The sequence below is a fragment of the Cylas formicarius genome, unplaced genomic scaffold, assembly GCF_029955315.1.
Source record: "Cylas formicarius isolate icCylForm1 unplaced genomic scaffold, icCylForm1.1 PGA_scaffold_6__28_contigs__length_40554024, whole genome shotgun sequence".
In the NCBI taxonomy this organism is placed as follows: Eukaryota; Metazoa; Arthropoda; class Insecta; order Coleoptera; family Brentidae; genus Cylas; species Cylas formicarius.
Window position 1 is genome coordinate 28,433,313 of NW_026844347.1, and position 26,759 is coordinate 28,460,071.

Here is a 26,759-nt window from a genome sequence, read left to right on the forward strand (position 1 = left end):
TAAAAATGCGTATTGCAAAGAAATGGAAACAATTAGGGTAATAAAAACTTTCAGTCTACACAGAAAATGTACTGATTGACAACAACAATTATTGAAAATGCAACATGAAAACTTAAAATATTCAATCATTAAATTTTTAATTCTTTAAATTTTTAATTTTTTACTTTACTCACCAAACCTAAGCAAAACAATGACTGGAATGGTAAAAACTTTTAATTTGTATTGCAAAAAAAGAAAATAATTTAAAGCTTAAAGGTACGTTTAAACTTCAGTCGAAATAATTTAACAAATTTAACATCTGCAAATTATTTGTGTAAGTGTGAACATTACAAAATATTTCGCATTTTAAATAGCACTAGTGTGAACAATAAAAATAACCGAATGGTAAAAATTTCTTTTAGAAAGGAACGCTCTTCTAACAAGTAATTAATCCTTATCCCATTTCGGCATTCCACCACTTTTCTTATCTCACCTTATCCTCGACCATTCGAACTCAACCCAAATCCAGTACTCCTTTACCCTTAATTGCGATAGCTAAGTAAGCAATAAAAAAGCGTTTTGCAGCCTATTAAAAATTAAAAGGACTACCAATTCAAACTTCTGGAAAATTTCGATTAAACTGAATTATGAGACATAACGGGGACTGTAATGAAGTTTTTACGTTTAACAGTAGGACGTGATAATGGGCCCTCCGACTTGATCAACGCTTCGAATTATTTGCATCGCTGGCTTCAACAAACAATCTCGCGGGTAATTATTTCTCTCGGTAAGGTCTTTCTCGTGACCCTTTAATGACTTTAAATTAGCTTTGTCGTTTCTTAATCGTACCTTTTATAAAATATTAGATTTTTTAAGGGAGTTTTTCGACAGACAGGCATTGTTGAGATCTCCATTTCTTTTATGTTCGACAAAATAGATGTTATTGTAATTTTCTCTCGAATTTGATACGCTGTAAAAGTAAAATATAAATTAAATATTTGGTTGTCGACATCATAAGGTTTCTGATTTTGCAATTTTTTAAATAATGTGACAATAAAATCCATAAAGTGACACAGCATGTGCTGAAACAGCTGAAATAAATACGTAGGAACGACAATATTCTACCTCCAATATTGAAGACAAGGACAAACTCTTTTAAGAACGTCCTTGCACTGTGGCCGGGTGGATGAACCATGTAGCAGCCGCGCAGAGCTAGTTTATGTGGTATGTACTATGAATTCCTATCCGGCACTGAAATGGCCGTCGTATAATGCAAATTGTGAATTTTATGTAAAGAGGGGCTTCATTCGTTATGAAATAATAATATTCTCACAAAAGAAAAAAGCTTCAAAAAGCCTACCCTAATTTACAACCCAATTTACATAATATTAAGAACTTTTTGGAAAATGTAAGATAAATGTAATAGTTGGTTTCAACAAGACGTCGATGGATGTGACATTGATGTCACTCTTTCAAAACCTATGGAGTTACTTGAAAAGTGGAGTTTACAGAACCAAGCCGCGACCCACTAATGGTTATGATTTATTTTTATTATATTTGTTTATGCACAAGTTATTTTGAAAGACTTTTCTTTTTCAATTGTTAAACTACTTCGAATTAAGGATACACGCCGTTGCAACAGAAAATTAAAGGTTTCTTTTGAGAGAAAAATGTGATACAATCTCGGAAATACTTGGCAAAAATAAATTCGATAAAAGACATTCTAAATTAACAAAACGACTTATTCGCGTGGACTCGGTTATTACGCTGTAGCAATCCATAAATTCGAGAGAATGGCTGTTTCACATGAAATATATTTTTTTGTTAGCTAATGTCGTACTTTAAAGAGTGCAACGATTTGCAAAGTTAAAACACACGATGTAATATTTTCAGCAAAGAATTATGCGTAAATGCGATGTTGCCGCTTGTTCGAATAAGTAAATATCAACTTTGATATTTTAAATTTTTTTTTGATCATCGATTTCTGCTTATTTTTGTATACCTGCATATTTTTCTTAGCTGAATATGAGAAGTACAAGGAGACTGGAACTAGAACAACCAATGCAATCAAATAACTGACGAAGAAATACTGGAAAACATTTTCTAAACATATAGAAAACGACCTATATGGCGGACAAAAGAGACTTTTGAGGAGCAACAAGGTTTTAGCAAAAACCGATCAGCAGTGGACTCCATTGACTAATTGAGAAGTCAATAGAATTTAATAAACCCATATTTGTCTACTTTGTGGATTTCACGAAGGCATTCGATAGAATAAATCTTCAAAACGTGATTGACATTCTAGTTGAAAATAACATTGGCTCCAAATGTAAAGGAATAACCAGAGAACTAAAGGTTAACAATACGACACGGATTAAAACAGAAAACGACCTAAGAACTTATAAGCTGTATCAGTCAAGGTGACAGCTTAAGCCCTACCCTCTTATGGCGGCTATCGAATGGGAAATAGATCTCTGAAGATTCTCTGCTATGCCGACGATGCAGTTTTTGTAGATAACCTGCAACGATTACTACATGAACTCGAGGAAACTGCAAAGAGAAAAGACACAAGCTATGGCGATTAGCAAAAAATCGATCCTGTCAAATTTCTTAGGGGTCAGTATATCTAGCTCCATGTTGACAACTTTGTTTATTTTTCATGAATAATGCGGTCAAATGATGAGTTTTCGTTAATTATGGAGCAAAAATAAATAGACAAATCGCATTTAGGAAATAGCAAAAAATAGTAAATATTAGAAATATTGATCAGTCAACTGATTTGATCTGCCAGCTGAACTCTGATTTTCTTTACTTTGTACTTGCTTTCTTCCAAAAATTTCTCACAAGTCCATCATTAATAACAAAAAATATTTTATTTCATCATCACTCATAAGAAAGAAAACAATAAAAAAAAAATTTTTTGGTTTCTCATTTGCTTGGATTTTGTCAATAGAAAATTTAGCATCGTCGCCGAGATGATTTTCTTCAAAATGTTAGGATCTTTTTGGGTAAGGATTAGAACCGTTTGACAAAATTAAATTCTATTTTGACAGTCCTCTTACAGGAAAGCATATGAAATTTATGAAGGTTTCACTGGACTATAGTCTAAATCTTCTTCTGATGGGAGATGGGGATAAGCGTTAAAACATGTTCGAACATTTATTACGTTGTCTTCATTAGGCATTTCATTAAATCTCTCGTTCTGCTTTCAGGGCCTATAATTAATGAAATTGTCCAAATTTCTTCATCAAGACTGCATTCGAATAAACATTTCCCATCATTATGATGTTTTAGTAATCCTTCATCATGTAGGTATTAATAATAACCCAGTATTTGCCCAATTCTCTAAGTGTTGAATCGAGTTAAATGACAATTTCAGGACTACTTAAGGCAAATAACCCAATTTTTACATTTTATGGAATTCTTAATATTTGGGTGTAGGAACGTAATACATTATTTGAAGGGGTTTTTAATTTCAAAATAGTTGATAAGGTTCCATTTTAAAAAAATGAAAATTTTATTATTTTTGCTTGCTCCGGTATTAACGCACAACTTGAGCACCCTGCACTACAGAGAGAACTTGTGTCAAAAAAAAAATGAGACCTTTGTAAACTTTTGTCATATAGCTGCAGTAAACGTTTAATGAAAGCACTGTTTTGAAAAAAAAATGGAAATTAATTAATTTTGCCAGAACACAAAATAAATCAAAACTAACCATTGGTGCCCCATTTAGAATAGAAAAATTGATGAATTAACGACAAACTTACCAAATTTTCCGATCCGTCTTACGCCATCCATTGGGAATCGCCCTATAGAAGATAGAACAGGATAGAACAATAATCTCGGAGCCAAACAAATTACCAGCCAAAAGCAAATCAATATTAAATAGATTTATATTACCCGACGTCCAAAATAACCGCCGTTATTTATTTAACACAATTGGGCACATTTAATTTAGATAATTTAAAATTTAACTTCGGCGCCAACATTTGGCAGCGTTTTGATAACGCTATTTGCGAATTCCTCAAGCGAAACCAATTATTTTTGTACCGTTTTATTGTTATTCGTACATATTGTAAAAAAAAACGAACGAACTATACGATTGTTTTAATTCGAAATTATTTTTTGGGAATATGCGAAAAGTTACCACAAATCTCGGCGTAGGTAGCCATTTATTTTATAGTTCAAAACACTGAAATTGCAATTGTGGTTAGATTATTGGAAGATTTTGACATTTACGGACGAAATTAGTCACAACAATAAGAACTGTTGGCATATAGGTACCCACATACAATACAAATATGAATACTAAAAATTATTGTTATTATTGTTTATTATATTTCTTTACTGTTATTTATAATTATTATTAATTATTTAGTTGTGTATTAAATGTTTGCGAATTGGCAGCATGTTTAATTCCTGTTAATGGCTGACTATTCAACAAACAGGTGAGTAAAATCCCCACGGATCCCAGCGAGGTCCCACTTTGTTTATATTATAAATCACTTTGTTATGTTTGCCTTCATGTTTTGATCTGCTGGTGCTTTTAAGGTATTTAGATCAATAACATTTTTCATTGGTCAATTCTAGATAGCTTAGATCAAATTTCCCAGAAAAATTATAACTAATAATTTTATATGTGAAATAAATTTCGCTTCTTTATTGAGTGTAAGATGCCAATATCGCTTTTTTTAACAATATAAATGCTGTCACTGCACGAGCATGAATTTTGTGTTGCTTTCAGATTTAGTCTTCAATCGTCTCCAACTATATATAAAATATTGTAAATATTCTTCATATTGCTGCTTTTATACTCGGAATTCCTAAAGTAGATGGTCATACCAACTGCTTATTCAATCTGATTACTTTGGAAACAGTTCAATTTCAGCGATACCGATTAGAAGCAGATCGAGGATTTTATTTTTTGTAATATTTGCTCAGCCCACTGGCTAGAAAATAACAACTTTTTAAACGGTTGAAATATTGATCTTGGAAAATGGAAATGGAAGTGGAAAATTAGAGATTTTAAAAAAATCTAGATATTTGTTTTAAAAATTCTATTAATAAAAACCATCACATAATAGGTTCAAAACTACAAAAAATAAAATTCCACTCGTCTTTTCTAAAGAATGCATAAGCTTAACCTTTAACTTTGTATAGTTCCTTAATTGTATCTATTGGTATGTTCTATATCTAGGTCATTTATTAGTCAGCTTTCCCTCAAGAACTGGAAAATTTTTTAAAAGATAAATAATTTCAACAAATCCATAAAGCAAATATGCCGTAAGCCAATCGAAAAAATATAACGAAAAATTTTATGTAACTTGTGAGTATCGCGTATGTACTAAAGCGGAGCGAGGTCTACTCGTGGTTAGAACACAAATACTTCACAAATTTATATTAAATGTCGTTACAGAAGTTTCGATTAATAACGCAGGAAGGTAAATACGAATATCCGGTTCTCGTTGCCTCTGGAACAAAACAAAAACAAATAACGGGGCGACCAGTCGAGTGCAAATAATTCAATGTTATTGATACACCGAAAATTCCGTGTCCATAAAAACAGTTGATTGCGAAAAGGACGCCACGGGGAACTTGATTTATGCTTTCGCCTTTTGTTCGGCAGAGGAAATGCTGCGACAAAAAGTCGTAGTTTTTAGACGATTTTGGCTGAGTATATATCTTCCCTCAATCCAGGTAAAACTTTCAGTGAATTTTTCTAGTGTCCAGACTTTGGTATAGTTCCCCCCGAATTACAAGAGAACAAGCGAGTAATAAAGCATTAATAAAACTTATGCAAATTGTTGGGTCAACTTGTGTAGGGGCGTGGCTAATTCAGGATCCAAGAAAATACCACATATTTTACTATTTACAAATCTTCTGGATTGCTTTTGCGTTGTTTTTTTATAAATAAAATATTAAAGTTAAACTTTGAAGAAATCAACAGGATGATTACAGTAGACTGTGGAAGTTGAAAAAAAAACACACATTTTATTCTGATTGCACACGGAAACGCCGTTAAGAATTATGAGTGTTTTTAAGGACCTCAATGGCTGTAATGTTGGACTAATTCGTTTTTATTTTTACTGTTTTATATTTCTGGAGTCAGTATAACTATGGCTCAACTAAACTTTTAATGCGTTGACGTTTCCTGTTAAATTTCGCAAGGTAATAAAACCAAGAATTTTAATTTACCGCACCTATTTTTCATTTCTATAATTTTCCTGCTTTGACTTATTCTCTTTTTAGGTGGCGAATATCAATTTCGGATTTTGGAATGTTTTGGTAAGTTTAAGAGACTTCTGGAATTATTTTCTAAATCATTTTGCTATTAGTGTGTGTCCATCAGTCTATGTGATGTGTCAAAAAGAGTTGGTTATCTTCAATCGTAAACGCTTTTTGGTACAGGTGATTCTCTAAAGATGCATGTCTATTCTATGTAGAGAAAAATCCATAGAATCGCCAATATTGCTTTGTTTTTGGTTAGTGATTTGAGATTTCTTTTATAGATGAAATGATTTGCTTTACAGTTAATTAGTCTTTTATTGCAATTTATTGATTTAAAATTTCTTTTCTTGTAATACGTAAATTACGTGGTTGAACTTCGAGTTATTTTCCTGAGTCTAGGTTATATTTCATCTAATTTAGGTGCCTAAATAACCAAATCGTTAACAGAAAGCTGTGAAGTATTACCACTTTCTGGCGTCGCCCTGTCCAAATGTGGTTTCAAGATCTGTTTTCTGCGACCAATAGTAATTTATCCCTCTTTTAACTTAACTTCCAGATCTAAAGGACTCAGCTAATATACTCAACTTCATTTGGTCCATTATCTAATCCTATTAAAATGGCGTGAACGATATTAATTACGTTTTTATGAAACCCGGGGTTGCATTATATGCGAAAATGAATCTCTGCAGAGATAAAACATCCCCGGAGAGGAAATCTAGCGTCAGCTCATAATTATTTCGCTTACAATAATTCACTTAGTAAATAACGGGTTGAAACGGGCTAAAGTTGTGCCATAACTTTTGCTAATTACGGGGTGAAAATTAGAACTAATAATGCCGCAGACCTGACATTTGTTTTAAGAGAAAAAATGATAGTCCCTCGTTTTTTAAGCCGTGTCGGCGGAGACTTTTTGCGATTGGGGCTTAATGAAATACCCGTCCAAGGAGCGATACCTTATAGATCGGAAAAAGTGTGAATTAGTGAAATTAGTGAATATCTTGACATGACATTGTCAATAGTTTTCCAGGTTTTGCGTCAATGAGACTAAAAACTATTTTTTTGTACTCCCTCCTATACCGATCTAACGTACAGTTTCGTTTCCCACAGATCTGAGCCACTTCGGACATTTCCGGGATTTTACCGCATGGATTTGGGAGCAATCGGATGTTTTCGGAGATATTTCCCTCGCTTTCAATTTTGACATTTGTCAATTCGGACGGTCATGTCAGAGAATGTATTCGTGTTGTTTCGCGAAAATGTACCCAAAAAGTAACGGGCGTCGAAAAAGTATAGTATGTAATTCAAATGCCGTTCACCACACTTTGTTGTATAATATATTATTATTAGCCTAGATTTGGAGACAATAACAAAATTCAACATTAATATGACTTCCTCAAAAATTAAAAAAATTATAATTTTAGGAACAGGAATTTAAAAAACACCCAGTCTACAAATTCGTAAAATATCACATTTAGGCTTTAATAATCTATTGCAAAAAAAAATACACAAATGTATCCCACATAAGTAGTATCAAGAGTAGCAGAGTCCTCAAATTTTCAATAAATAAAAAATATAGATTCCACATTAAAGTTACGTTTAAAATTTGCTGTCAGTTTTTACCGTAATTGAACTAACCAAAACTAAGCAAAAAGATAACGAGCAAGCAAGAAAATCCGAAGTCCGAGTTCATCCAAACTTCTATCATGATTTCAATACCATTGGCAAACAGTAAAGTTCTTAGCATTATTGAGAGCGATTTAATCGACCGCTATATATCCGCATGATCAAAGGTTTTGGATATCGTATTGGCTTGAAGTATTATTTATTATTTCAGACTGTAATGAACTTAAAATAACAATCATGGTCTCGTGGAAACGACGACGAGAAACATGTCGCTAATTGGCAGACATAAGGAGTTTATTATACCTATACTTGTAAGGTATGATATGCGGAACCTTTATTCGCCACTACGATGTATTTCCTATCTTTCATTTGGTTTTTTGAAAAAAATAAAGCCGAGCAGTATATATTTTTTTATATAATTCATAATGTTTGAATAATAATTCATATCTTCTAGGAAGAATATTAAAAAAAAGTTTTGAGTAGTCTACGGAACTTTGTGGTTTGGGATTAATTTTCTTTATTTATTGTCCAGTTTATTTTCGAAGCAAAATTGGGCTTGTTAAATGGAACCGGAGCCCATTTTGCCTGAGGGTAAGATTCGATTAGTAGAATGTTTATGATATGCTAATGAATTTATCCAAATAAACCGGTAGGTTAGTATCTAAATAAAATAAAACAAGATAAGAGATGTTTTAGAATAATTAACGCGAATGTTCCGAATTATACGTCTAAAGAAAATATTGGGCAAGAGCGTCTTAATTAAAACGAAAGACCTTGACATTAAAACTTCTTTCTGTTTAAAATCGCAGAAAATTTAATTAAGCCAGGCGTCGTCAGGCATTGCGCGCTTATTAAAACAAAACTAAAAATCGGAGAAAACTAATAAAAACGCGAAATGATCCTAATTAACGAGATTAAAGTCTCCGGTTACAGGTGAAACTCTGGCGTCGGTGGCCATCTCAGTTTCTTGAAGGAAAACTTTCCTGATTTTTCTTTGACAGTTTGCCAAAGTTTATTAATCTCCCGCCAGCTTGCCCGGGATTTTTTACGTTCTATATCGCGGCCCGGGGCACTCCATCAATTTACTTTAACTTTTATTGTTGGTCGACACCGTATTCCGCTGAATCATCGCCAAAATCGTTTATCTAAAAAAAAGACGCTCAAAAAATCCAACTGCTCCATGATATTCCAGACGTTTGAATATATTTAAGGGCATATATTCTTTTAAACTGTGTGTAAAAATAGATTTTTGCTAAAAATCTAATTTTTAAAACGATACATCGAAGATATGAGTAGAAGAAATGATTATTAAACTAAAAAACTAAAAAAAAAACATTGAAATATTGACAAATTTTGAAGTATATAAATTTTGACTTTGGTCAGTGGTAAAGTTTTCTAAAAAGATAAGAAATTTTTGAAGTCACTTTTAAAAATTTATGACACTGTGTTAATGCCAATGCAAAACCAATAAAATTTAGATCAGGTTTTTGTCAAAATATTTCACTGATAGTACCGCATTCGAACTGTTCCAAATCGAAGTGTGGAGTTACGGAAATTATAATAATAATTAGAATAAAAATTCCTTGACATTAGATTAATCTTAAGCAAAAAGATTGGTTGATTGATTTTGAAAGGCGTAAAGTTAGATAGAGATGTGCACTGAATAGTGTGACCTGGTAGCTTTGTTATTATGTAAATTGATTTGTGGTTTGGGAGGTTATTTTTGTGTTATTCGTTTGCTTACTTTTTATTGTGTAATATTAGATTCTAGGTATAGATAGTAGGTCTAGATACCATTTTGCAGTTACAGTGGTTTATTTATTTTTAGTATTTCATTGCCTTTTGTATGTCACTATTATTTTGAAGTAAATCTATTACTGTCAAATGATATCAGAGTAGATTTCCTTCAGTCGGAAGTTAAATTTAAGGGAGATCCAAGGGTTAACTTGTGTGGGAAACATTGCACACCATGAACCGAAAAGGAAGTGGAAAATAGTATATTATGCAACAAGTGCGGTAAACGGCATTTGACACGAGCGGAGCGCAGCGGAAATGTCCAAAGTGGCTCAGATGCGTGGGAAATAAAACTGACGTGGTAAAGTGACGCTCACCTTACGCTAGATCTGTAGGTATTTTATATACGGGAGTAGAAAAAAGTTTTTTCGAGAATACCAATTTTTAGAAAATTCTCTAGCTTAAATTAAATAGAGCAGGATTTAGATTGTGGAAAACGATTTTGCCTATGGAAAACAACAAAATAGAACCTATTATCTATTGGATACTTGTCCATTTTGGTTGTTTTTAAATTAGACGCCTTGATTTGTAATTAGCAATTGCTTAAGTTTCTTTATTTACAAATCTGTAGTAGAGAGTATATATAGTTAGTTCATTAAATTTAATGCGTTGTGGTAATTTTACTGCAATGAAGAGATGCTAACAATACTTAATAGATACCTTGTTTTGAATCAAGTGATTGTTAATAGCATCTGTATTAATCTGTATAAAAAGTGTTGAATCTCATTTAATATATTAGTTTAGATAGTTGATATAAGTTACATTTTCAAAGTTTTCACCATTTTTATTTATGTTTTTATAAATCTTATCACTGTTCAATTTTTTCATTAAATTGTACTAATTGTAACTAATTATTAGATCTTCTGCTGTTAATTTTAACTGCTAAATGTCAATTATTTTGATTTTCAAATTATTTTTCCAATTAATATGCTGCACACTACTTGCTTGCGTTGTTTCGTTCCCTTCTTTCGCCTTACCACCTCAAAACGACATTATTAATCTGATAAATTCAATGTATGAAATTCTTTCATTGAGAACAAATAGCCGCATTCTTTTCTGTGACGAAAGCAAACGTATCCGGCAATAGCGAGCAGACTGCTTATGCCCGCCCGTTGCAATTAAAAAACGCGACGTCCTTCGCGTGTACCTTTTACAATCTTTCAACAAATTTAGGTATGGGCGTTGGTCTTCGCTACTCGCGTTACGAGAACGTTTCATGGTTCTTTAAGAAAATTTATTGCCCTGCATCCTGTTTTTCGATTGTCAAGGTCCAAACGAAATCCGACGGCGTGACGCACCAAAAACTCTATATTACACATTGTACGATTTCGTATAAAAAGACTAAGCAAATTTCGTTATGGTATCAGTCTCAATCAGTCAGTCTTTAGACTCGCAACACAGACCTACAAAATGTTCAAGTTGGTGGTGTTGTCCGCTCTCGTCGCCGTAGCCGTGGCTAAACCAAGTGTCTTACACCACAGTGCCATCGAAGTAGCTGCCCCGCTAGCTTACTCCGTGCCTGCTGCAGTGAGCCACACCTACAGGGAAGACGTAATCAGCAAACCCCATGCCGTCGCCGTAGCCGCTTATGCCGCCCCGGTAGTCCAGAAGGTCGCTTATGCCGCCCCAGCGGTAGCAGCCTACGCCGCGCCAGTTGTGACTAAGACCGTCGTAGCTCCAGCTGCCGTCAGTCATACCTACAGGGAAGATGTCATCAGCAAACCCGCTTACGCTGCTGCCTACGCCGCCCCCGTAGCTTATTCCGCCCCAGTGTACGCTAAATCGGTAGTTGCCGCCCCCGTAGCTTACTCTGCCCCAGTGTACGCTAAATCGGTGGTTGCCGCCCCTGCCATTAGCTACGCCGCTCATGTTCCATCTGTCCACGCATGGTAAGAGAGGACTGATAGTATTGACTGTGTAAATACTAATTTATTCAATAAAGCCTGAAGATAAATAGTATTTTGTTGCATTTTCATTTAGCAAATGTTTGACGTCAATATCAATTGCCGACTGTATGACTGCAAAAGATAATTAACCTATTTAACCCTTAAGTGTTCTATTTCCCAACTCCTACCAACACTTCCGAGAATCAATCGTGTTTCAAGTACACTTAGGATGGTACTACAACGCGTTATACATTCTAATTCGCTATCTGGTTTGGGGGGAAATTTTAATAGAAGCCATATAGATATTTCAAAAAATAATGTTTTCAACCCGCATTGAATAAAACATGATGATGGCGCTGAAACTTTGCTACTTAAGGCCAATATAAGCCTAATGAAAACCTATTTCTACAAATTTTAACAAAAACATATATGACGACATATTTAGTTGGCAAATTTGAAATTCGAATTCTTATTTTAGGGATTATTAAAGCAGCAAATATTTCTCCAGCTTTACTAAAATACCCATGGAAAATTGAAAGTTGATATTAAATTTATAACATTCTCGTCTTTTGGCCATATTTATTCTTTAGAGGGGAAAATTCAGTTTCATATAAGTAGGCAAACGGAGAACGGAGAAATAATATGACTATTTCGTAAAGAAAATATTGATTAAAAAGCCTTTGGTAACAGACGAGAAAAGAATTCAGTCCCCATTATAATTATTTCATACTTAATTCATTTCCACTTGTTCTAATAAACAATCGGTAATTTAACTAAGGAATAATTTACGTTTACATTTACATTTACATTTACTGTCATGACATTTCTAACAGCAGATAAACTAGGGTCGGTCAGGACATGGCCATTAGCAGACTAATAATCACAAAATAAATAAGAACTAAAAGTTCAGATTTTCACGAAATTATATATTATGACATGACAATTGTTTCGACAACACCGTGTCTTTATCAAATTTGATAAAGACACGTGTCTAACCTTATTTTCGATATACGAGCATTAACAACTGAATGTTCGGACGATGTAAAAACTGATAAAAAAGACATTTTTATATCTATTTATTTATTTTTTTTGCTTTGTCGATTGAATAATCAATTTACGCACATTACCATAGCACTTTCTGTGCTATCGTAATGAATTATTTCTTATTTCGCATCAATTACATAGCAAAATAACGGAAACATACCAAATTTGCTGTTTATTGACCAAGAAATCAATGCTACCCATGCATTGGTGGTAAAATCTAGTGTGCTTAGATAAATGAGATGTCAGTTCGGGTTGTATCTTTCAACCTTGTATAATAGTTGATAAGAAAATGACGCGTGGTGTTGCAACAAACAAAAAAGTGCGAGAAATTATCATATCTCAGTACTGCAGAGGTAAATCAATGCAAAAAATTTCAAATGACTTGAGTATTGCAAAATCAACAGTCGGGGATATTAGAAAAAGGTATGGAGAGACAGCTAGTGCTATCGTCCGTGGTAAAAGCTCAGACCGACCCCGTAAAATCACTGAAAGAGATCGTCGTATTATGGTCAAGATTTGTAAAACTGGCAGATGAACTGTCTTACGACAAATTTAAGCCCAATGGAATCACGAGGCAAACTTAAATGTCTCCAGGGAATGTTGTAGACAATGGATGCATAAGTCTCGTTTGAGTTTTTATAAGGAAAGTTTACAATTTTTTCTGTTTCAATATAAAAATTATTAATATTCTATGATCTACTTAAAGGCAAAGGAAAAACCATTAATAACGTCTATTCAGAAGAAAAAACGTTTGGATTGGGCAAAATCTAAAATATCCTGGACAACGGAAACGTGGAGTAACGTTATCTACAGCGGCGAATCAAAATTTGATGTGTGTGTGGGCGATTTTCGAAATAGGGTGATTCGTACAAAATCAGAAGCCTTTCACAAAGATTGTCTAAAGCGTACGGTAAAATTTCCCCAGGGCGTTATGATATGGGGGTGTATGAGTGGTGAAGGGGTTGGCAACTACGAGTTCATTGATGAACTTTTGGAAATGAAAATTTTATATGTCAACAAGACATACTGCGAAAACAACAAAAAAGTGGTTTGGGGACCATAATATGAAAGTTTTATCGTGGCCATCAAGACTTGAATATTATTGAAACTTTATGGCATCGGATGAAAAAGACTTTGCGTAACAATCCTCAGCGTACAGTTCCAGCATTAAAGGCAAAAATCACCGAAATTTGGAACACTTTCACCCCCGAATATTGCAAGGCTTTGGTAGATTCCATGTTAAAACGCATAAAAGCTGTTATTGCCGTTATTGCTGTTATTAATGTTCGATTTAAAGTAAAAGATTTAAATGCGTCCGAATATTTATTTGTCAGCAAATTCGGTATGTTTTTGATATTTTCTTATGTAATTTATGTGAAATAAAAAAGTAATTCATTACGATAGCACATTTTGATATAAAAATAAGTGCGTGATTTCATTTTTCAATCGAAAAGGCAAAAAAAATTAATTTTAAATAAGTATAAATATGTTTTCTTATTATTTCGTACATCGTCCGAACAATTAGTTGTTAGGGCTCGTACTCAATGTTCATAATAATATATATAATAATAATATATAAATAAACAAATAACTAATACAAGATTTTAAGTTTTGTAATTGTTTAGAATTGCGAGAAATTTAGCAGTCTAAAGTCTAAAGCTTTGAATAAAGAGAAACTGTTTAAGAACATATAAAAAAAAATGTGGTTGCGACCGTTGATTGCGGTCTAGAGTTCAAATATTTTCTCACTGAAGCAGCGTTGTTACAGCTACTTAAATTTATGTCACCTGCGATACATCATCGATTTCAACTGCTGTTAAACCATAATTTATATCATAGCTTATCAAAAAATAAGTGTTGTTTCAACAAAAGAGCTGTTTAAGCAAAATTTTTCTTATCAGGGTTTCTTATTTATAGTCATAGTTATATGTCTCTCTATCAACAGAGGTCAATCGACAAAAATTTTGTTATTCTGGGATAGATAATTTTAAAATCTGAACATTTTCGGTAGACCAGTAAAAACCATCTAGATTAAACTTAAGAGCTAGCGAGGCCTTGATTCACTTTGTATCGGGTAATTAACAAAAACTCATGTTCACATACGTCATCGGATAATGCCACGCCAACACACGGGACGATAAATCTGAACGGATTTTTTACTTTCACGGTCAACATCTTCGAGATTTTTAGGTGAACGTGCACAACGATTTGGCCAATTTCATGTTTGTTCCGTACTTACCGCTTTAAGTATAAAACGTGCATTAATCCAAACCATATTCAGTCTCAATCAGTCAGTTATTCGACTCGCAACACAGACCTACAAACAATTTCAAAATGTTTAAATTGGTGGTGTTGTCAGCTCTCGTAGCCATAACCGTCGCTAAACCAAGTGGCGTTTTGCATGGCGCCGTTCAAGTAGCTACTCCGATAGCTTACTCAGTACCAGCTGCCGTCAGTCACACTTACAGGGAAGACGTCATCAGGAAACCCGCTAAAGTAGCTGCCTATGCTGCCCCGGTAGTGCAAAAGGTTGCGACCTACGCAGCTCCAGCAGTAGCAAGTTATGCCGCTCCAGTGGTAGCTAAAACCGTCGTAGCTCCAGCCGCTGTGAGCCACACTTACAGGCAAGATGTGATAGCCAGCAAACCCACTCTCGTTGCCAAAGCAGTAGTTGCGGAACCCGTTGTTGTTGCCGCTCCAGTGGTGGCGAAGTCTGTGGAAGTTGTCCCAGCAGTAGCTGCTTACGCTGCCTCTCCCGTAGCTGTAGCTGCACCGGTAGCATATTCTGCCCATGTAGGTTATTCGGGATCTGCTATTATTTCTGGACCGGTAGCACAGAAAACCGTCATTTCTGGACCTGCGGTAGCGTCGCCAGTACTCAGCTACGCTGTGCCTGATATCAAAGCTTGGTAGAGAGGACTGATTAGACTGTGTAAACCGATTTTTGTAAATATATTTTCGACTACAATTCTCTTTATTTTATTGATTTAAGAATCAAACCCTATATAAATTCAATAGAAAATTATATTTTGATATCAATCAATTAATAGCCTTTTTGTTAGTTGAACTGCACAAATATCTTAAAGAAAGTAATTGAGGTCTGGATAAGTGTGTTTCCTTTCTGTTTAAACTAAAAAAACTACCAAAAATGTCCGTCGAAAGTGTTCAAATGACTTAAGGCATGTTTGTTGATCAAGATACTTCAGGCACATTCATCGTTGCAAATTGTAATTCTCATATGAATTGTTGACGATTAATTATTTATTTCAAGTGGAATTGAATTTGTCGTACGAATTCCCTGATGTAATTAACTATAATGTTCTAGATTAAAGGACGTTAGGTACTTGCTAATAGCCAATTAGTCGAACATAACAGTTATCTGATTCAGGAAAGGCGTTCATAATGCGCATAGACTTGCACAAGTCAACGGATATTGAACGTATATGTTCATTATCGTTTGGTTAGGTTGGCCGTCTTGCTCCGGCATTATTTCCTGTTAATTGGCCACAAACAACTGAACGCTGGATAATTCAATGTTTTATGTGGTGCACATGCGGCGAAGTGTTAACCACTAAATGTCGACGATCGAGTACAAATTAGGCGCGTGAAAGGTTTTTGAATATAATTAGCATTTGGGCTGATCAATTTGACTTCGGCCCATTCAAAAAGTAACTGGCTTTTACTTGATGAAAATCCATTTACCAAAATAAATAAGAAATAAAAGTTCAGATTTTCACGAAATTATATATTTTGACATGACAATTGTTTCGACAACACCGTGTCTTTATCAAATGTAATATTTACAAATTACCTGCTACTATATATACCGAAAAATGACCATAAAACCTTAATTAATGTTGTTGCGAGAATTTAAGTTCAATAAAGGAGAGGTATTTAAATCTAATTGATCGAACAATTTAAAACAATTACGTACATAGGAGAACCTAGTGAAAAAGTTTCAAAACATTTGTCATAATGTGGTTTAAAAATAGCTTTTAGGACTAACAACAAAATAATAAATCAAAATGTCGAAAATCCCAAAAATCAGTTGTCTACAGGTTGAAATGTGGATCTTGTCCTAAAATTTATATTGGACAAACAGGTAGATTCTTCAAGAAAGGCATTAACAAACATATAAGAGCGTTTAAAAACAATAGTCTAGAATCTAATTATGCTACACACTTAAACACAGAAAAACACATTTTTGACGACAATTTTGATATATTACATACAGCCACAAAAAGTAGAAAATTAAATTTATTGGAAGCCATGGAGATTAACAAAATGAGACATTCAAATGTATTGCTTAACGATCAATTAGATTTAAATACATCTCCTTTATTGAACTTAAATTCTTGCAACAACATTAATTAAGGTTTTATGGTCATTTTTCGGTATATATAGTAGCATGTAGTTTGTAAATATTACATTTGATAAAGACACGGTGTTGTCGAAACAATTGTCATGTCATAATATATAATTTCCTGAAAATCTGAACTTTTAGTTCTTATTTATTACAAAGTAAAAAAATTCTGATTGTACTTTATTAAGTAATAGCTATTATTTCTGGTTGGTTTTGTTGAGTTATCTGGTATTTACTTAAGAATAATGATTATGAATTATGTAGTTGTTGACTAACAAGTTTATAGTGTTATGTTTCTAATAACAAAATATCTATTGATCTGATTTTGTTTGAATGGTTTTAAAATATCTAAGAACTATAGGAAAACATTGAAAATATTAAGATATTAAAATTAGATATTTGTTTTGTCATTTGAAGCATTATTTATATACAACAATATAAAAATATTTTTTACAAACCAAGAAATGCGAGCTTTTATTGGTTTTGTATATTTTATTCTATTACTTATAATTGGAGCAGAATATAATGCTTAAGAGCAATGGTTTCAAAAGAAAGTATGTAAAACAGTATTATGTATTTTCAGTAAAAAAGTGGCACTTTTAATTATAATAATGACATAGAAAACTACAATTTGAATTACTATATACCAAAATATTACTATCCCATTAATTGAGAAAATTTTAATAATATAATAATATAAATTGCAGTTTGAGACAATTAAGAATTTGAAACATTAGAAGCGGATCGAATCATATTTATGGTTGATACATGATGAAAATCTGAACGAATGTTCAAATTTTTTGCCCGTCTAAGGCTGTGGATTTTTCATTTACTTTCATTTAAAATTTCAATACATTTTTTTAAATTTTATTCATAAATATTTAAAAGACGAAATAGTGCAATCAATAAACTTCAAATCTAATTATCCAGCATCGATCTACCTCAACACACTTTAAAATAGACTCAAATTTATAATATTGCTATTTTCAAGTAGGCTTTGTGTCAACATTTGTCAAATTTATGTCATTAAATTTTGTTTAGTTTCGGTGCGTGTTGCTACTCATTCAAACTTATTAGAAAGAGAGTACAAGGAGCCACGAATATCTTTAGACAAAAGAGAGACGCATTGTTTAGTATTTAATTGGCCACAAACATATTTCGCTGAAATGCAGATTCAGTCTGTTCCAGTAAAGGTGATAAGAAAAAGGCAAGTACATTTTTTTATTTCTGCTTATAAATCGTATTGTCACGGTAGCGCACGGAAGTTTATAGTGTTATGTTTCTAATAACAAAATATCTATTGATCTGATTTTGTTTGAATGGTTTTAAAATATCTAAGAACTATAGGAAAACATTGAAAATATTAAGATATTAAAATTAGATATTTGTTTTGTCATTTGAAGCATTATTTATATACAACAATATAAAAATATTTTTTACAAACCAAGAAATGCGAGCTTTTATTGGTTTTGTATATTTTATTCTATTACTTATAATTGGAGCAGAATATAATGCTTAAGAGCAATGGTTTCAAAAGAAAGTATGTAAAACAGTATTATGTATTTTCAGTAAAAAAGTGGCACTTTTAATTATAATAATGACATAGAAAACTACAATTTGAATTACTATATACCAAAATATTACTATCCCATTAATTGAGAAAATTTTAATAATATAATAATATAAATTGCAGTTTGAGACAATTAAGAATTTGAAACATTAGAAGCGGATCGAATCATATTTATGGTTGATACATGATGAAAATCTGAACGAATGTTCAAATTTTTTGCCCGTCTAAGGCTGTGGATTTTTCATTTACTTTCATTTAAAATTTCAATACATTTTTTTAAATTTTATTCATAAATATTTAAAAGACGAAATAGTGCAATCAATAAACTTCAAATCTAATTATCCAGCATCGATCTACCTCAACACACTTTAAAATAGACTCAAATTTATAATATTGCTATTTTCAAGTAGGCTTTGTGTCAACATTTGTCAAATTTATGTCATTAAATTTTGTTTAGTTTCGGTGCGTGTTGCTACTCATTCAAACTTATTAGAAAGAGAGTACAAGGAGCCACGAATATCTTTAGACAAAAGAGAGACGCATTGTTTAGTATTTAATTGGCCACAAACATATTTCGCTGAAATGCAGATTCAGTCTGTTCCAGTAAAGGTGATAAGAAAAAGGCAAGTACATTTTTTTATTTCTGCTTATAAATCGTATTGTCACGGTAGCGCACGCTTTCATGCAAAATGAGAAAATCAGCAATTATGCAGAATTGTTGTAGCTTTTGCTTATAATTACAGCGAATCATATGATGTTCCCATGTTCGTTTCTATATCGGCATATATTTCTTTATATATTTACCTTAATTTATTGGCATTTTTTTGAGATTGCTGAAGTGAGAACAAAATGTACTTTTATTTTTATATAAAATCATTAGATTCATAAAATTCAGTTATTCTTAATTTTAAAACAAATGGAATTGTACAAAGGTACATACAAAAGAGATTAAGCTATGTCTGAGTGTGTACCTAAAATAAATTTATCTTGCGTTGTTTGTTATCCGGCGCTGGCCCGTCTAAGTTAAGATTAACATGCTTTACGGAACTCGGCCCTGAAGTTTCGAACGTAAAACATCTTTCGAAAAAGGGCTCATCTATCAATGAAATTAAAAAACGAAAGATATTTACCCAGGGCATATTTTTCTATCACAGGCTTCGTTTAATTATGATTAAGTGGCGAGTTACGCCGCTATTAGTTTTCAATTAAGCGTAAAAAATGGAAAAGGCCCTTGATCGATTCGACATGAAAATTTTAGTACATAAAACGTCGAAGCGGATGGAAAACGTCACGCGACGGTCGTTCGTGTCTTCTTTATAAACTCGTGAATTATTCAGGCCCCTAAAAAAAGCAAACTCCGCTTATTGCTATTAGGTATGTATGTAAAAGCCATGTAAACGCAATTTAAACATTCTGCAGCTAAATATTAGATGGGGCTTGGTTGACGTCAGGCGTTGTACTTTCGTTTGATGTTAGACAATCGCTGCAAATAATACATAAATTTAGCTCTTTCCAGATTGAACTGTCCATAGAAAGTAGTAGAATTGGTTAGCAGCTTTTCGGAACACACAGCCTGTGATAAGTATCTAATCAAAGCATAGCCTATTTACATTCTTGGTTTTGCGGACAACCAAGTTTTCTTATACGGAGATGATTGTTGGGATGATCTTAAATGACTTCAGTAAACTTACGGTGAATGAAGAAAAAACAGTTTTTATGCAATTTTCGTGCGATATACGGAGTTTGCCAAATTTTAACATTTTAGATATAATGTCGGCAGAAAAAATAAAATACTTAGGAATAACAATGGATGCACAATTAAAATAGAATAAACCGTTACAAACAGTAGTAAACAATCTAAGGCCATTGATTTACAAGTTCAAATATTTAAAAAACTATTCTAAATAAATGCCAAATGCCACTTTATTATACATTAGTGCAGTCACGTTTACAATATTGTATCTTGGGATCGGGAGGAGTACTGGACGTACTTAAAAAAATGGAAATTTTGCAAAAATATTTCCTAAAAACAGTTTTCTAAAAAACTAGAAACTATTCTTCTGTACAACTGTTTAGGAAGTCGAAATGTTTCACGGTAAGGCAGTGATTAACGGTTTTAAATATTTTCTAAAACAAAACCGAACTACAAAATCGAACTTACAATACAAGAAATAGAGAAAAGGGAAATGTGATATAACAAATAAGTGTAAAAAATAAATAGGGCAAAGATCTTTTAACATATTTAAGTGCTTTTAAAAAACATTTATTATATCTGTAAGCCTCGAAGCAATAAGCACCATAATAAATACATACGCATAAAGAACAAAAATTAAACGAAATATGAGAAAAAATATATATACAAGAATAAATAACAAAAAAGGGGAAATGTCTAAAATAAAAAGCTTAGTCTTCTTAATTTAATTAAATGTAAGATTTGCTTGTATTCAACATGTAACTTAATGTAATATTTGTGCTTAAAATTGTTATATTATATAGGTTAGACTTTGTATTTTGTATAAATTATGTGGCAGTTTCTTTAAACATTTATTTACCCTACTTTCTGCAATATGCGGCAGAATAGATTTATGATATGTGATCCCGAATCAATTAAGAGTTTTGTGGATGTACAAAATGTGATATATTATTTTTAATTAAAATTTGTCGTTGTCTACAAATTTGGCATATTATTATTATTAAGTGAAGATGTCAGCGTAGCAACAAATGTTCTCCAGCAATGGTTTTCTGCAAATAACTTAGTCCTCAATAAACAAAAAACTCAAGAACTTACCTTCTCCTGCAGTAAAGTCGACTATCTGTATCAAAATAATATAACCCTCTTGGGATTCGTAATTGACAGGACTCTGTCATGGTCAGGCCAGATTCATGAGGTCTGTGCAACGTTGTCTCGGCGACTGTTCCTACTGAGACATCTCAGCCATTGTCTAACCCCGGCGGCCCTTAGGATAGCCTATTTTGGGCTTTTTCATAGTGTGCTGTCTTATGGCATTGTGCTTTGGGGTGGGGTTGGATATACGGAAAGAGCTTTTCGTTTGCAAAAGAAGGCTGTGCGGGTCCTCTGCGGTGCCAACCCGATTGCCCACTGCAAGCCCATTTTCTCTGACTTCCAGGTTATGACGCTGCCTTCTACTTATATATACCGATCCATCCTGTATATTCACGAAAACGCGGATGTCTATGGGACACTTGGCAATAGACATGAGTATAATACTAGGTATGTTGACATGATCACCCCACCTCACTCCAGACTGACGTCCTCACAAAACAATAAGATTAATGTTAAACTGTATAATGTTCTCCCAAATAATATAAAAAATCTACCATACAGACAATTTAAAAAGAGAATGAAAAGTTTTTTTACTGATAATCCTTTCTATGATATTAATGAATACTTGGAGTTGATCAAACATACTACACTTGAATAGACCACTGCGTTAGTGTGTTAGTTCTCAAAAATTGTACAACCTTTTATATTATATATATAAATTCTTTTGTATTGTTAACCTTTGACGTACCATTTGTTGTTTTTGTGACGTATCTGAATGGCCAATAAATTCTATTCTATTCTATTCTATTATTATTATTATTATTATTATTATTATTATTATTATTATTATTATTATTATTATTATTATTATTATTATTATTATTATTATTATTATTATTATTATTATTATTATTATTATTATTATTATTATTATTATTATTATTATTATTATTATTATTATTATTATTATTATTATTATTATTATTATTATTATTATTATTATTATTATTATTATTATTATTATTATTATTATTATTATTATTATTATGGACACATCATTCATGCCCAATGTCTTATTCTGATTATACGCTTGCCTATCTTTATATTCTCAAATTTTGTAATAATTGAATTGAATTGAATTGAATATTTACATAAATGGAGAAAAAGATTTCATTTGGATTCAGTAAATTGACAAAAAAACCTAATATTTTCGTGAAACCAGGAATTAATAGATTGTCTAGAAGAGCATGCAATTAAAATAAAGGCTTTTGTTGAGAAAGTTCACGAGCCTTTGGTAATCCCTATAAATGGTACAAGAAACAATATCATTCATTAGTTGAGTGAAAAGAAAAAAAAAGGAGTTAGTCAACAGGAAGATAATGGAGTGACTTCTGAATTAACTGAAGATGAATTGGCAGCCAGGGAGCTTGTTAATGATGCAAAGAAGCGTTTGCTTCAAAATGACTCGTCAGGGGATAAAGGTTTGGAACTTCCTTTAAAAGAAAACAGAGAATCCTTTGAAGGGGAAGCAGAATCCACATTGAATGATTATGAAATGATACCCATAAGTGAATATGGCATGGCATGGCAATGTTGAGGGGGATGGGATGGAAGGAAGGAAAACCAATTGGAAAAAATACCTCGAAACCTTCTGCTACAAATATTCCCGAAGTAAGACCAAAAGGATTAGGCCTGGGAGCATCAAAAATAATCCAGTCAGCTGTTTCAAAAAATCAAGCAGTTGACAAGGACAATGAGAAATTAGTCATTGTGAAGGGTGCATTTGCTAAAGTTGTGGCTGGCATTTACAAAGGGAATTATTGTGAAGTTCAAGGATTTGATGATGAAGCAGGGCGTGCAATTGTCAAACTTTATCCAAAGGGCGAGATAGCAAACATTAATGAACTGTTGTTGACTCCTATAAGTAAAGATGACTTCAAAAAAGGATCAAGAGTTATAAACAATGCAAAATATGAAGAGTACAAAGAATTATCAGACTCGCGGAACAATGGGAAACATAGATCAAGTGGAAGTCACAACAGTAATAGAAATTCTATTTACTATTTACAATAGCAGCTATAAATCTAGGCGAGATTCCAACTCTTGCAGTGATGGCGATGGCGATCAAAAAGATTATGGTAGCGAATCTGATGAGGAATACGGACAACACAAAAATAAAAAATCGAGTTACAATAAATATAAGGAGAAAGAGAAGAAAAAAAAGAATAAATGTAAATAAAGGCATCGAAGAAGCAATAGCAGTGATGATCAGAGATGCAGGAGTAGAAGATAATATATAAACATTATCTTATTTGTAATGTTTTTCTATAGTTTTTAAATTACACATTTTAAAATTAAAATTAAATTAAATTGTGTTAAAAAATTAGGAGCTGTATAAGGCAAGATGTTATCTACATTTCCGTTAAGAGAGACTTTCAGAGAAACAGTTTTATGCACGCTTGGAATTTTTTTGAGGAGTATGGGGAATTAATGAAACTATACAGAACGAGTAATAGTTAACGTGAAGTCCATTATCTTATTGGTTTCAAAAGTGATAAGCAAATGGTAAATACAAAGGTTATAAAGATTGTTAGGATGCACAATTTAAAATTATTTTGAAGAATAACGTGTTGATTATTAATATTACATACCTAAACCTAATAGTTTTTTCAACATTTTAATTTTTCTAAAAAAAGTACTGGTTTTCACACTTGCAAGAAAATTACGATAAAGCCAAATTTTTACTCATATTTGAATTACATGCTACAGGGTGTTCAAAATAAACAAATACATTTGGATGATTTTAAATTGAAAATCTTAAATGGCTTAAACATATATATTATTATTGTTTGTGACAGATCTTACAAAAACCTACAACTCTATTAAGTCATATTTACCCTTCTTTCTGTCTGAGATTATTGCTACAACATTAGTTGGGCATGGCAAAATACCATTGTCAAATCTTTACCTGACAAGTAAAAATTAACTACTGATTTTTTAAAGCAAAAAAAAAACTTTATAAAACTTTACAAGGCGAAGTACCCCAATAATAACAATAATAAACCGTCATTAAGAGTGGCGACATTCGCAAATTGCGTTATAGCATTTATTATTTCATTAAATATTTTATCTGCGTTATAGTTTAAAGGTCTCTGGAAAGTTACCGAAGTATGTCTAGGAACGCAAACAATGGCAACAAAGGTGGTCAACTAAACTTTATAACGGTACTCCAGCTTGAACCAACCCGAATCAGAGAAAATATGGTCACACTTTCGGAGATTATAACTAAAACGAATATAAGCAGTCTGAAGTCATCGGAGTCTCTCTTTATCTCTTAGTATAGCTGGACAAGCGATCATACCGCAATAAGCAACATAGGATACAGCTGGCACAGAGTTTAAGGTTGACTTCCTTACTGAGAAGATATTTATGAATATACAATATACAATATTGCTATGGTTCATCAAGAGTATGAGACAAGAGTTTAATTTCAGGAACACGAAACAAAGCAGGAGTAGTGCCATGAAGAGGTCGAAACCCCGATTGAGTGTCTAAGAGGATTTTGTTATCGTAAAGGAACTGACGAACTTGTTTATCTACAAGTTTTTCAACAACCTTTGAGATGGTTGGCAACAAACTGATGGGTCTAAAATCGTTAATGCCACTTGGATACTCTATCTGCTTGCTTCAAAGAGTCCGGGGAAACCTCAAACACTAGTTAACAAGGAAAGAGACATTATCAACTAAATACGGATCAGTCAAAGGAATCATTTTGATATAAATATTTTCTGAGCCCTGAGCATGCTGAATAACGTTCTTCGTATGCTGTTGAGCACCTTTTCCAGTTTTCTAGTAGATCTCAGATGGTGAAAAATTATTAAAAATTGCACAGTTGTGATCTTGTTGATGAGTAGTGGCCTCTCGTAGTATTTTCTTGTGTCTATGATTGTTAGCTAAATGTTCAATCAAATCAATTGCAAATCCGTCAAATGTATTCCATGTTTGCACTAAAATTTCATTTTTTAGCGTGCGCGAGCGTACATTACTTTTTCTGCTATATACCAAGACATAATAATCGACTGACATATGTTTCCGGGAAGCATATAAAATTCGTTTTGCGGAATTGAGTTTGTATTATCGATTCTTTATTACGAAGGTGCAGGACGGAGCCGGAGGTGACAATGATATAAGAACTCGTGTGCTATTGATGGGTTCAATCAACCTGAGTTGCAGAACTTAAACGAAACTATTTGTTTCCTGGACATTGGTTTAGAACTTTTATCAATCTTTCCCGGGGACAAATTCTACCTTGTCTCCTTTGAATGTGTTGTAATATATTGTGCTACTGCAAAACGATGTTACTTTATTCTACAGTCATAAGATGATTTATTTAATGCTGTAATTAATGATAATGCTGGTACGTTAATTGTCGTCGGAATCGGACAAAATCTCTTCTGAAAATAAGTCATTTTCAGATGAGATTGACAGTGAAGTTTATTGTTACCGCTCGGAGGTATTAAAGTTTTTAGTTTTTTAAACAGTATATTTTTATTGTGAAATGTTAATAGAAAAAGACATTAAATAATAGTAAAGTGAGAAAAGTTAAAGTTAGCTACACCGTTAACATGTCAATGTTTATTTTTTCATCACTTCCATTTTTTATTTTGAAGTTGCTAAATAAAATGTGAAGAGGCTGAAAGACTCCATCAGTTACGCGACTCTTTTAACTTTCATAAAAATATAAAAGAAATCACTGGATCAAACAAAAGAAGTAAATTAACGTCAATAAAAAACAGACAAGGATCGTACTGTCGCCTCTCCTGTTTAACGTGTATTCAGAACATCTATTCAAGGAAGCATTGGATGATACAGAGGACGGACTTGTAGTAAATGGTCAAATTATAAACAACTTGAGATATGCGGATGACACCGTTCTTGTGGCCGACACTGCCGAGGGGCTTCAGAGACTTGTGGACCGAGTGGCGACTGCATGCGAAGGATACGGTATGAAGATAAACTGTAAAAAAACACAAATATTAATTATCAGTAAAAACGATATGGGAAACCTACAGTTTACTGCAAACAACGAAGCCATCAAAACAGCAGAGACAGTTACATACCTGGGCTGTACTTTGAACAAAGATTGGGACCACTACCGAGAAATAAAGTGCCGAATCGAAAAAGCAAGAAGCACATTTAACAAAATGAGAAACATACTCTGTAACCTATCCCTCAGCGTCCGCACTAGAATAAGGGTCCTGAACTGTTATGTTCTCTCGGTCCTCCTTTATCGGACAGAAGCATGGACCCTTACCGATGCCTCGTGCAAACGTATAGATGCCTTCGAGATGTGGTGCTACCGCCGCATCCTCAGAATTTCGTGGGTACATCATGTGACAAATAAAACGGTCATTGAGCACATCGGAGGAGAAATGGAATTCCAACAACAAACATCAAACGCAGAAAACTGGAATACTTTGGACACAT

At 32.9% G+C, this 26,759-nt stretch overlaps 2 protein-coding genes across 2 annotated transcripts; both read left to right on the forward strand.

The window, feature by feature from the left end:
• Positions 1–10,615: 10,615 nt before the first annotated feature.
• LOC132703186 (cuticle protein-like) lies at positions 10,616–16,240 on the forward strand. The gene is made up of 2 exons (XM_060672313.1): positions 10,616–11,513; positions 14,846–16,240. Exons 1-2 carry the CDS (start codon positions 11,035–11,037, stop codon positions 15,465–15,467), a joined length of 1,101 nt encoding a protein of 366 aa, XP_060528296.1. The 5' UTR covers positions 10,616–11,034; the 3' UTR covers positions 15,468–16,240.
• On the forward strand, positions 15,957–26,562 carry LOC132703187 (G-patch domain and KOW motifs-containing protein-like). The gene is given in 5 exon segments (XM_060672314.1): positions 15,957–15,993; positions 21,362–21,615; positions 22,609–22,848; positions 22,851–23,313; positions 23,405–26,562. Coding segments are annotated over 5 exon segments (1,101 nt in total). The 3' UTR covers positions 23,512–26,562.
• The last annotated feature ends 197 nt before the right edge of the window (positions 26,563–26,759 follow it).

What these genes read in the sequence shown, in the direction of transcription:
- LOC132703186 (XM_060672313.1), top strand. Translation starts at nt 11,035, where the DNA reads ATGTTCAAGTTGGTGGTGTTGTCCGCTCTCGTCGCCGTAGCCGTGGCT. An exon ending in GTTCCATCTGTCCACGCATG is followed by an intron (nt 11,514 to 14,845) that starts GTAAGAGAGGAC and finishes AGTCTCAATCAG; the next exon opens with TCAGTTATTCGACTCGCAAC.